This window comes from Leptidea sinapis, chromosome 1 (genome assembly GCF_905404315.1).
Source record: "Leptidea sinapis chromosome 1, ilLepSina1.1, whole genome shotgun sequence".
In the NCBI taxonomy this organism is placed as follows: Eukaryota; Metazoa; Arthropoda; class Insecta; order Lepidoptera; family Pieridae; genus Leptidea; species Leptidea sinapis.
Window position 1 is genome coordinate 8,836,490 of NC_066265.1, and position 12,425 is coordinate 8,848,914.

The window sequence follows — 12,425 nt, forward strand, 5'->3', positions numbered from 1 at the left end:
CTAGTGAAAACCACCCCATGCAATCTGTACTCCTATTCCATAAAACAATTCTGTGACAGAGACATCGGTGCCACGGCAGTCGGAGGCGGTCGCGGCTGCGACGGCCAAGCACGCTCAGCTGTTCCGAGTGATCGCTGAGCAGCACGCACGGATCGCAGCTGAGCGCGACGAGCAAGAGAGACAGCAGGAACTGGAGGGCTTGCGAGAAGAGGAGAGGCAGCACCTGCAGCCGCTCGCGCTCTAGCTTGCGTCACGAGATTATGATGAAACTATCTGAGGCGTGTAGTCGTGCAATAACACTTCATTTAAAAAAAAACACTGTTTAAAGGGTTAAAACGCTGATTGAGCTGTATTTTTACATTAGATTTTGCGTAAAAGTTATATTTTTATTATTATTTTAGTTAACCCAACGTTTTGAGACCTTTCCAGAACACATGTTGAGGGGGACTTTTACAACTAGATTTTTACACAAAATCCAATGTTACACAATTACAATTACACGCGATTTAATCCATTAAACTTATTTAATGTTTACACTCGCGTTTATCAAAAAGAATACTAATAACACTACAAATAAATAAATGCAACTCATATCATATTACCTCCGTTCTGGCAGATGTTACTGCTTCTATGTCAGGGCATCTGCTAGTTCCGTCAATTTTCTCATTTCTCTCAGCCACTTTTTATAATAAAACGATTTTCGAAGATTGCAATTTTGATGTATCTTTATATGATTATAGACCGTGGTCTAAGAATATTATCATATCTGCGAAAGGTTTCATCAAACCGTTAAACAGAAATTTTGAAGGAACGCTTTTGGATTCATATTCTGTTCATAATAGTTACTTATTATTCTGAGCTCTGCCTACACTTTCAGTCACAATTTATATTTTTCTACATTTATACTTTGCCTACTTAAAAAAAAATAAAGAACTAGCACTCGGTCATTAACTATAAATGACTTTCTTGTGTAATCCAGTAGTACTGAGTTTTTATTATATAGGTGCCTTACATTATATGGAATACCAATATTCCAAAATACCAATTGTATGTTAATTGTTGATTGTCGATGTCAGCATTCAAATTCCGTTATCTAAATGTTGTGTTTTGTAAGCCATATTGTTAAATTAATATTTAATAAACTATGTATGTATGTAAATACTTTTGATCTATGTATTTGATTTATTTTTTGCACGATTCATCTTTACACTTTCAGAAGCGGTGTTATATTATGATACCGATTTTTTCCATTTTGCCAGTTCGCTAGTATAGATAATGGAATTCAGACGCAGTCACAATTTGTGTACAGCCACTGATTTAAAAGGCATCAAAGGCATTTATTTTCTCAAAATTGATTACTTTAGAATTCTTTTTGATGTCATGTCTAATATACTAGATAGTACTTAGTTGTACTGTCATTGCTATTGTTATAAAATAATCATAATCTAGTCCCTGGCTGTCGGATCACATAGATATTAAGCTGTGCAGTAGTAGGATTATGACAGAGCCATTTTTTAATAAAAATTTAAATCTATTTATAGATAATGCCTGAACAGTGGCTGGGACTTTATTATAAAAGTGTAGACATTTACCCATAAAGCTAAGCTCAAGCTATTATGTATCTTATGAAGTCTACTAGAATTAGTTACAAGCAATCCCTTATTTCTTTCTAGTGTTATAATAATGAAAATAAGAGCAAAAAGTTGACGATTTTTGTGAACGTATGTTGAATTTTCATAAATATACTGACAATGAACAGTCATAACATTTACTTCTTTAAATATTTCTTTGACAAACTGTCTATAACCAAGTTGATATATAGCACAAACAACTCTCTTTTGCGGAGGAAACACTATATCAATGTCAGCAGCATGACCCCACAGTAAAATACCGTACGTCATGATGCTGTGAAAATTACTGAAGTACACTAAATAATTTTTAAATATCGATAAAAACAGTCGCAGAGGCACATCACTATACGAGGTTCTGATCGAGAATCTGATCCAATACTTTCATGAATTTGCAAGCATTATCAGAATCCTTTAGGCAAGGTACATTATGAAGCGATTAATTACACAATTCAAATTCAAATTTTTCTATTGGTACCAACCGTATTACTTTATATAATTGGTTGGAACCTTCTTTTAGGTGAAAAAACCTGTGTCAGAAGATCCCGCTCTTCCATACCTATAATCATTAAGTAGGTACCTACTTAACAATAATAAGGTGTGGGTGTGTGACGATATGTATGTATATGTGTGTTTGGGTGAGTGAGTGTGATAATTATAAAATGCGTTTTTTAATTTACATTGAATAGCTGTGTTTTTATATAATATCGTCAAATGAAAAAAAAAGCGACGAAATCAGATTTCTGGGCAGGTAGATACATGTCTTATTGATCTCGATTGAGAGATAATTTATGAAAGGAAAATGGAGGCTGATAAAGATCCGAAATTCTAGGTAAAATATAGTAAAATAAAAATATTTATTAGAAAAGTTACTTAGAAAATAGCGTAATAAAATAAATTGCGGGCGCACAAAGAAAGAAACGAACGAAACTGCGTGTCAGAAGTGAAACCTGCATTGTGCATGAACCTCTAAGCTGCATATTATGAAGTCCTGGTACGTATTGCTAGGATGACACATAATTTCAACCGCTATGAAAGACATTACTATCACCAATAATATATATTATATATGTTCTCTTGGGGTCTATATAGTAATACGTCGTGCGCATGGCGTCAATACTCGCGTCATATAAGACAATCTCTTCTTCAACGCTAATGCTTCCTATGCGCTTCAATGCTACCTATCTCATTATCTCCCATCTTAAATATTATGAATTTATATGTCTGCTCTTTTTACTGACGCTTTTTCGTTTCACGACTTTCAAATCCCATGATATAGTAGATTGTTAACCGAGGGTTCGAAAGAATCATTTCCCGAGGTATTTAGACGGCTATAGTCCGAGCAGGAAATGATTCTTTTACCCGTGTTAAACATAGTACTTTTCATTTCGAATATGAGGAAAATAAAACTAGTTGTTTACCTAAACTATTTATTCATAATATATAATAATATTAGTAACACCTATTTAAAATTAATTGTCAAATTAGGACAATTCGTGAAATTAAAAGTAATATTTTTGTTTGGAATGTTTATGCTCTTTGATATATTTTGACAAATTTGGCTGTTCTGGATATCTGTAAAAGTGAGAGACTCTGGTATTTCATCAGACGATGGATTCCATGGCGGATACTCCCTGCCCTAATTCCGCCCTAATTCTAGAATATCTAGAATATCTAGTATTTTTATAGTTTCAGTTAATTTGGTTGAAAGTTTAGTTTTATTTTGGACTGAATCTTCAATGTAGCCTTTGTGACTGGATTTCCAGCCTCCATGTCTTTTTAACGTTGTCATGTTTGCCCCAGCATCGGCTAAAAGTGTTGCTGACGTTCGTCTATAACAATGTCCGGTATACTGCTCAGTTTGGTAAATTCTAATATGTTGCTATCTGCTTCGGCATAACTGAGATTTTATTTTTACCAATCACTTGTTTATAGCATTTTCCCTTCTGATAGTTGAGAAAAAAACGGTCCGTTTTCACATCACTAGGTCTCATTTTTTGATATTTCTTTACTATTTGTGCAGACTCTTCTTGTACTACAAATGAGCGCTCAATATTTTTTTTTGTTTTAGTCAGTTTTACTAGTAATAATTGGCCTTGACTTTCAATGTCCTTAATTGTCAAATTTGTGAGTTCACTGCTTCTGCAAGCGCCGTTTATACCGAGTGTCAATACCACCTGTGAAACACGTAATTTTTTAATATTTGTGTAATAAATACGTTCATTTTTATAATAATTACATAAATACTTAGGGAAACTTACCTTCACTGCCAAATATACCTCGTCAGGAGCATCATTTAAAAAAAAATCCACTTCATGAGAGGTGAAAACCTTAGATTTCCTACTCTTGAACCCCTGAGACTGTCTTTTCAAAAGTGATGTTAATATATGGAATTTTTTCAAATTTACATTGTGTTTTACACCAACCCCCTTATTCATAATAGTCTGCTAACTTAAAGCATTGCTTATTGTGTTGTATTATATGCATTGAGAAAAAACACTCCTTAGCGGCTGTTTAAAGTTAGCGGACCATTATGAATAAGGGGGTCAGTGTACTCTTGAGCAAAAAATATCGGCTCCATAGCGTAGAAGGCTGTAGTTTACTACACAGTCCATTAAAATATGTAAGAAATACACTTTCGGAAAACGATTTTATATTCTTCTCTACTCGCCACTTCATAAAATCATTGTATTTTGTTATATATCTTTCTTTAGAGCTTTCTGGCAATAGATTTTCAATAACACAATTTGCCTCGTCTCTAGTTGAATCTGGTGTTAACATTTCAGAATCGCTTGAACTCATTATTATTCCGTTCAAAGAAGTTTGCGCTAAGTTCACACTGGCTGTTTAGAAAGACACATGGCATTTATTTAAATATTTTTTTTTTTACATAAAACTCTTCATAGCTGAAAGCAGTTCTATTTTTAAAGTTCATTCCGGCACTTAGGTGGGAAGTAATTTGTATGAATTTTTCCCTCTCTATGGAAGGAAGCAGCATTTTCCACCGAATAATCAGATCAAAACAACAATACTTTCCGAGTATGAGAAATGAAAAGGAAGCTTTCACTTAAATAAATAAAAAAATGGTTAATTAATAAGTACTACATGCGATCATCCTTGTTGGAGATAGATTGCGCAGAGTCAATATCGGCACTATATAATATGTCTACATGGTTTGCCGATTGATGGTGCTAGGCGCTAGCACCAGTATGTATGTACTCTAGAACGCACTTTAAGTATTTGTTTATATATTGTTAGGATACTTCATATTTATTTTTATTAATTAGCCCACCAACCACCGCCGACCAAGCGCTCGCCTCCTATAGTAAAGAACAAGATCCCAAAGACGCTCTCCTTCCAGGCGAGAGTGTGTCTGATAAAATTTGAGACAAAAGAGGAAGCGGACCGCCTTAACTTCTCTTCTCAGGGATTTGAGTTAGGGTTTCTACATCTACGCCCTGCCCGAGGAGAAGCTTGTGAGTGTCTCGTGCTAAGGAACGTCCCCAAATAGTTTGACGAGGCCAACATTCCGTCGGACTTCAAAGAGCTGGTGGGATACCTGGCACATGAGGTGCACCGTATGCGCGGCACCACCACGAAGCAACCATTTAACATGCTTATCATCCTCGACCTCACCAAAGAGGGAAAGAATATTATAAATATAAAATCGGTTTGCTCCCTTCGGGGCATCCGGGCCGAAGCTCCTCGCAACCGCGGGGACCCGGTCAGTGTCACAGATGTCAGCTGTACGGGCACTCGGCACGCAATTGCGAGCACACCCCGAGATGTGTGAAGTGCCTCGGCAAACACGGCACGCCGGACTGCCTTCGACCAGCGCAATGCGCGGAGCCTCCGGGATGCGTGCGGGGAGAAGGAGCATCCCGCGAGGCCAACAGGCTCATTACTGTCCGGGACAATCCGCAGTCACTATTTCAAATTATGTCAGATAATGCTAGAATCTTCCGGGCAATCTCCGATATAACGAGAAAATATAACAATAACATTAACGATGCCTAATAATATAAGTGGACGGGTCAAACCACATACGCTCCGTATAGAGTATTTTAGCGTCCAAGGCCTAAAGCCTCAACTAGACTTGGTGAAGGAGTTCCCTAACGAACATCAATAAGACCTATTCTTAGTGCAAGAGACATTCTTAAAACGACGTATATGCGATTGGTGTATCACTAGTTATAACTTAGTTAAAATTATCGCACCACCCACATTGGTGGTACCCTCATTTATTTCAAAAGGTCTCTACACTGTATAGCTATCGATTCTCCGGCTCTCACTAACATCGAGTTCTCTGCCATCCAAGTCAGTATGGCAAATCAAAAAAACCAGCCGATCTCTCTTATTTCAGCTCATCTTCCGCCTAATAAACAAATATTCATTCAGTTCACAATATATTCACATGCACGGCAACCAAAGCCTCGTGATTCATCCGAAACGTAGACCTGCACCGCGATCTTGAGCTTCCGGCGATAGCTCAACATTTTAAAGAAATATCGCGACGCTACTTTGACAAGGTGCCTAACCATCCCAACATCTTACACACCCCGGTACACCCCGCTTCACCATAGTCTTAAGCCATTAAGACGTCCCCGGCACGTCACGGTAGACCCGAATGACGACATCACTACCGCGAACGTGACACCAACACAAACACCGACACAGTCACACCGTCTTCGCAGGCGTAGGTGCGGTCAACCGCAGCAAACTGCTGGCACTCGTCACTCTGACGATGGCCAGGGGCCCGCAAATTAGATACAACACACATTGTTTTGATACCTTTGAGGAATCCGACATGGGCGTCGGAAACATTTCCGACGCGAGCTCCGCGGCCTCCGCTTGTCCTTCAGGCCTACTTTAACGCTCAGGCGCCCCCGGCGACCCTAAGGCCCCCATCGAAACTTCCGACCGCACGGATTTGCCCAGTAATATCATCAGTAATGGCGCCCTTCAGACCGAAACAATGCTTACACATTACTACTACGCGGCAGAAAAAGGCGCCGTTGTGGCACCCATAATCTAGCGGGCAGCCTGTGCAGAGAAGTCTACTACTGGTAAATTCCCTTAATCGCCTGTTTCCCTTAGGCCGCGGACTTCCTTATTCTTTTTATGCCCTGGAGAAACACAGGGCAAGTCAACGTACACCAGAGTTTGACGTGTTTGGGAAATTGGGAAAGTATTAAGAGACATACATGTGGTTAGAGATATATATTTTATTGATTATTGTTATTATTATTGTTGTTGCCGTTATCGTCGCTTTGGTCATGCCGGTTTCGGTTTGCAGGTGGCGAAATGTTATCCGGTTGCATCTGAAATAATAATTGCAACGTTATATATACCAACCCACAATATTAAAGTTGCTCAACAATAACTTGAAAACGTGTAGAGAAGATATTTATAGATGATTATCAAAAATTGAATAAAGTATTGAGTAAAGAAATAATCAAATGTATATTTCTCCTTGTCCCTTTGGTTTACCTTGCTCTGACACAGGTTCACCCAGCACCATAGATCGATAAACTAATATTTAACTAAACGTGAAATTTGATGGAACTTTTGTTCTCGACAAACAATTTTTCTCAAGCAATGAAGTGTTAGTATGTTCTGAACAATGAAAATCGTAGAATATTCCGAACTCAGAACACTGCAACATTGACGAATCGCCGACCCTAGCCTAGAATGGTAAAGATTCTATTCTGGTCTTAGATACGAGGGGCGGTCAAAAAGTTCGCGGAATGGCGGGGTTGGCGGGGGTGAGGTCGCTCCTCCAGGTAGCCGCTACTTGAGTAACTCATAATTACTATATATGCCAATTTCTAGCCTAATTGGGTCATTAGCTTTCGAGTTACAAACGAGTGAACAAGTAAATCGGGAACAAACTAGCCACTATGGAGAAAATTGAACATCGCGCCGTCGTAAAGTTCCTCACCAAACAAGGAAAAACGCCTCAAACTATTTTGCAAGAGATGTTAGCTGTTTACGGAGACTCTGCTCCTGGTAAAACCATGATTTACAAATGGCACGGCCTTTTCAAGCAAGGAAGGGAGTCAATTGAAGATGATCCTCGACCTGGACGGCCCATTGAGGCCACTACGCCGGAAATCATTGAAAAAGTTGAAAAACTTGTATTGGAAGACGGAAGGTTGAAGAAGAAACAACTTGCAGCATCAGTTGGAGTATCAGAAACCACAATTTTAAATATTCTTCATCAACATCTTGGCATGAGTAAAGTGTGTTCAAGGTGGGTCCCGAGAATGCTCACGCCGCTGCAAAAACGTGAGCGCGTCAACTGTTCCCGCGAGTATTTGGACCGCTGTGGAGAAGTTAGGGAAGAAATTATGGCCCGAATTGTAACCGGTGATGAAACTTGGGTTCACCACTATGAGCCTGAGTCAAAGCAGGAGTCGATGCAGTGGCACAAAAAAGGCACACCACCCCCAAAAAAATTTAAAGTGTCGCAATCGGCCGGAAAGATCATGGCGACTATTTTTTGGGATACTGAAGGTATTCTTTTGATCGATTATAAAGAACGTGGTGTTTCTATAACGGGAGAGTACTACGCTTCCCTATTGGACCGATTAAAAGAAGCTATTAAAGAAAAAAGAAGAGGAAAACTGACAAAAGGTGTACTCCTTTTGCACGACAACGCGCCCGTTCACACGAGTCATGTTGCGACGGCTGCCATTCATCGATGCGGTTTTGAACAACTACGCCATCCACCCTACAGTCCAGACCTGGCCCCTAGCGATTTTTATTTATTCCCAAAGATGAAGAAAGAGCTGCGTGGAAAAAAATTTAGAGACGATGATGAAGTCAAGTCGGCGATTTCGGCGTATTTTGACGCCCAAGACAAAACCTATTTTTTCGACGGTATTAATAAGTTATATGCCAGATCCCAAAAATGTATTCGTGTTAAGGGGGAATATATTGAAAAGGAAAAATAACATAATGTATCATTTCATCTTTTTTCCCAGTCATTCCGCGAACTTTTTGACCTCCCCTCGTACATACTTCCACAATCGCGCCAAAAGACTCTGGCACAGGCGCGTCTGCATAACAATTTGTAGGGTCAACGAATAAGGCTAAAGAATAAATAAAAAAGAAAAAAAGCATTATGGCTTAATTTTATAGAAATCGATTTCTATTTGAGACAAAATAAAATTATCTGGTATATATATAAAATATAAAGTAGTATTTCTCACAAAAGATGATAAACAATTATTCGCCTTTTTTTTAGCAAAAAAGTGAATGTCTGCTTTAGTGTGATGGATTACATGTAGTAGATATAAATTGAAGTGTATAATGAAATTTTTTGCCGTTGAGTATATGATAAATTTAAACAACTTGTTTTTTGAAATGTTATCCCTCACTTGTAGAATTAATAAGGCAAATTAAATTTGTAACCTAAATTTATGAACAATGCGGGTCTCGTAACCGCTACCTCTCGGTTTCCGTCCAAGCGCTCTTTTCAACTGAGGCAACCGTTCGAATCCCGCATCCCGCAAAATTGTAACCAAAATTTATGAACGATGCGGGATTCGAGTAGATTTAATTTGTATATATGAAAAATGTAGGAGGGACACTCACTGGTGGGTGGAGGAGGTGGCGGAGGCCCGCCCTTGCAGGCTGCGGCGCGTGCGGAGCCCTGCATCCCTGCAGAATGCCCCAGAGGCCGCCCGGCGCTCATCGCTCCCTGCGATACAAGTGTTTATGACAGTTACAATCACAGAAAGCATATACAACGTTTTTAAAGTGATAAATCTCACTTCTAGGATTAATACACAAATAAAATTTGAAAAACATTTTTTTTGCCACAACCTGAGAGTTGAACAAAGCATACAAGATTTTATAACGATACGTCAGTCGAACGGTTAGCCCAGTTGGTTAGAGCATCGGCACGGAACGCTGGAGGTCGTGGTTCGAGTCCCACATCGTTCATAAAAAAAATTGTTTTTAAAATTTTATTTGCATATTGTGTTGATATTTAATACCCATAACTTTAGGGTTAAAATCGATAGCTAAAAAGAAAAAGAAAAGTCCAAAAAACATGTGTTCTAAAATGCATATTATAGATGTAAAAAATGTAAAGTCCTAATCATAGCGATGCTGCCAAACTAACATTAGCAAAGTTAATCAAAGGAAATAATCATTGATAAGTGAGTACAATCATTCATAATTTGAAGCTCTTAGTATGCAGCGTTGCCAATCTATACTATAATATTATAAAGCTGCAGTGTTTGTTTGTTTGTTTGTTTGTTTGAACGCGCTAATCTCTGGTACTACTGGTCCGATTTGAATGATTCTTTCAGTGTTGGGTAGTCCATTTATCGAGGAAGGATATAGGCTATGATTTTTTTTTTCAAAATTAGGGATCCGTAATAAAATTGCTGTTTTGTAACACAAGGTGTAAAATCGAAAACCTATTTTTGCGTGCGCTGCAAATACTATTGACAATAGAACAAAATGATGTACAGGCTATAATATAGGCATTATTTTATTACTTTAAAAACTATCGCGTGAATTATACTTTATATGGCAAAACAACGTTTGCCGGGTCAGCTAGTTTTCTCATAAAGGTGTGTGACGTTGAAATTTGATTATTATTTCAATTATTTTGTATGAAAGATAAGAAACGCAAAAAAAAAAACAAAAACAATCCTAACCATTCGATTCTAATAAACGGTCTCGTTAATATCTTAGAGTTATGGGAATTCAACATAAACTCGTTACAGGGCGTCCCACGGTTATGGCACAAGGCCGGGAAGTACCTTAAATATGTCAGATTTTCATTTTTCTGAACAAAATTTTAATTCAATTGTTAAAGTTCATGGTCTTCCATTTCTGGTGCTATTTTATGTAGCAAAGAATAAATCTAATGATGAAGCCTTTCGGTTCAATCTGGAAATTATGTAAAAGTCTATGAACGCAGTTTAAATTGTTATTTAAATTTAAAGTCTACTTGCAGTAAAATGTTACATCTACAATACTTAAGGTACTTACTACGTACCCTAGTGGAATTCCACATCTAGCCTTGGTAGATCAATAATTATAGATATAAATTATTATTCGTACTTTTAAAGAAATTAAAAGATACGACAAACGTTGGTGTTGTATCTGCCAACTTCATTTGACAGCTGTCATTTTGACAAGAAAAACAAAATGGTGCGTAACCGAAATTGTGAACATTTGCTATTAAATTTCTCTCATGCATAGATAAAGAAGTTTCACTTCAAACATCAGACTTGGTTATATGGTCCGTGAAATTGTAAAATTGCTCCAGAAAACCAAGCTATGATAAAATGCAAAGTTTTTTCCGTCTTTGGTCCGTCTCAAGCTTCCTAGACTCTAGTGAGATTTCTAAACGTGTTTGGACGAAACGTCACGCGTCGGCTGTATCTATTATTTTGATTATGCACCAACAAATACCACAACGGCGTCTATTTCTGCCGTCAAGCAGTAATGTGTAAAGATTATTGTGATTCGGTCTGAAGTACGTCGTAGCTAGTGAAATTACTGGGAAAATGAGACTTAAAATCTTCCGTCCCAAGACGACGAACGCAATTGTAGTGCCACTCAGAACATTTGGATTTTTCTAGAACCCTTGTATTCACCGTTGTAATGGGCAGTGCGTATTACCATGAGCTGGACGTCCTGCTCGTCTCGTCCCTTATTTTCGTTTCGTTTTACTATTTTGGTACAAAAAACAGCTAAAAAGATTAATAAAATAATATTTCAACTCACCGCAGCTGCGAGAACTACCAGCATTATGGAAACCAACAGAAAGAGGAACTTCATCTTCAGCGCTTAGGTATTCCGACTGTCCATGTATACGTCTGTGTATCCTTATATATACTGCATCAATAATTTATAGCAAATTACTATGAAAATATATAATAGGTTCTACCTTCAAAGCAGTTGGACTCTACACCATTGCAATAAGAGTGTTATTGTAAACAATTAGAAATTGAATAATGTGAGCAAAATGATGGTAAACGTTGTATTTAGAACTATTTGAGCGGGCGACGGAGCGTTTAATAAAATATAATAACTTTTGAGATTCGTTTGTGTGACTCAAATATCAATCGCAACTGTCATTACGTTTTGTTTTGAAGTTAAGTCCTAAGCTATTGTTATTCTGTGAGTTCACACTCATTATACTAACACCCATTATTATTATATTTCAGTTTGAACTTAAGAGTCGTCTGCTTACCCAGTGACAAGCTGTTGGTTCGGTCTTGTTAAGCACTATTATATTTTAGTTCCTATTACCCAGCTCCATTGAAAAAACTTCTTCAGTTGTACCACAGTCGATGTCCAAGTCATAATCATGTTTTTTTTAATATTTTGGGTACTGTATATATCGGTATTTGGAGTACTTTAATGTATGGATTTATTTGGTCCCGCTCTGCTGAATCTGAATCTCGGTTCTAATTTTGTTTGCGAAATTATCTTATCTTATATTATAAAGAAGTCGATACTATTATGGTTTTGTGCTGCAGAAGAAGGCATTTCGGCATTTTATAAAGTGTTATTCAATCGAAGCACTGATAATTTTTTATCGCACATCATCGGAATGCAATGTTTTCATCCAAACTTTGTAATGCCTTGTATTTCTCCGGGGCGTAAAAAAATAGTCCCAGGCGCAGGGGTGTAAGAGTGACGTTTCAGAAGTGAGAGAGTCAAGCTGCCGTCCAATTAAGTCAGCACGAATGGGCCAGACTCATCCAGAGTAAGTACCACACTCGCAAATCACAAATCAAATCAAATCAAAATCACTTTTTCCAA

At 37.8% G+C, this 12,425-nt stretch overlaps 1 protein-coding gene and 1 long non-coding RNA gene across 4 annotated transcripts in view; one reads left to right on the forward strand and one right to left on the reverse strand.

Annotated features, from left to right (window-relative positions):
* The window catches only part of LOC126971584 (cuticle protein 16.8-like), a 112,077-nt gene extending 110,905 nt beyond the window's left edge, over nt 1-1,172 (forward strand). For all 3 annotated transcript variants that reach the window (XM_050818105.1, XM_050817948.1, XM_050818032.1), the window contains exon 4: nt 60-1,172. In XM_050818105.1, the coding sequence (XP_050674062.1) occupies nt 60-244 (185 nt within the window). In that variant the 3' untranslated portion in view covers nt 245-1,172. The remainder of the gene's footprint in view (nt 1-59) is intronic.
* Nucleotides 1,173-6,833: 5,661 nt separating this feature from the next.
* On the reverse strand, nt 6,834-11,510 carry LOC126972251 (uncharacterized). The gene is made up of 3 exons (XR_007731109.1): nt 11,382-11,510; nt 9,228-9,333; nt 6,834-6,949 (listed from the first exon to the last, which is right to left on the reverse strand). It is a non-coding gene; the product is annotated as an uncharacterized LOC126972251 (long non-coding RNA).
* Between the last annotated feature and the right edge of the window lie 915 nt (nt 11,511-12,425).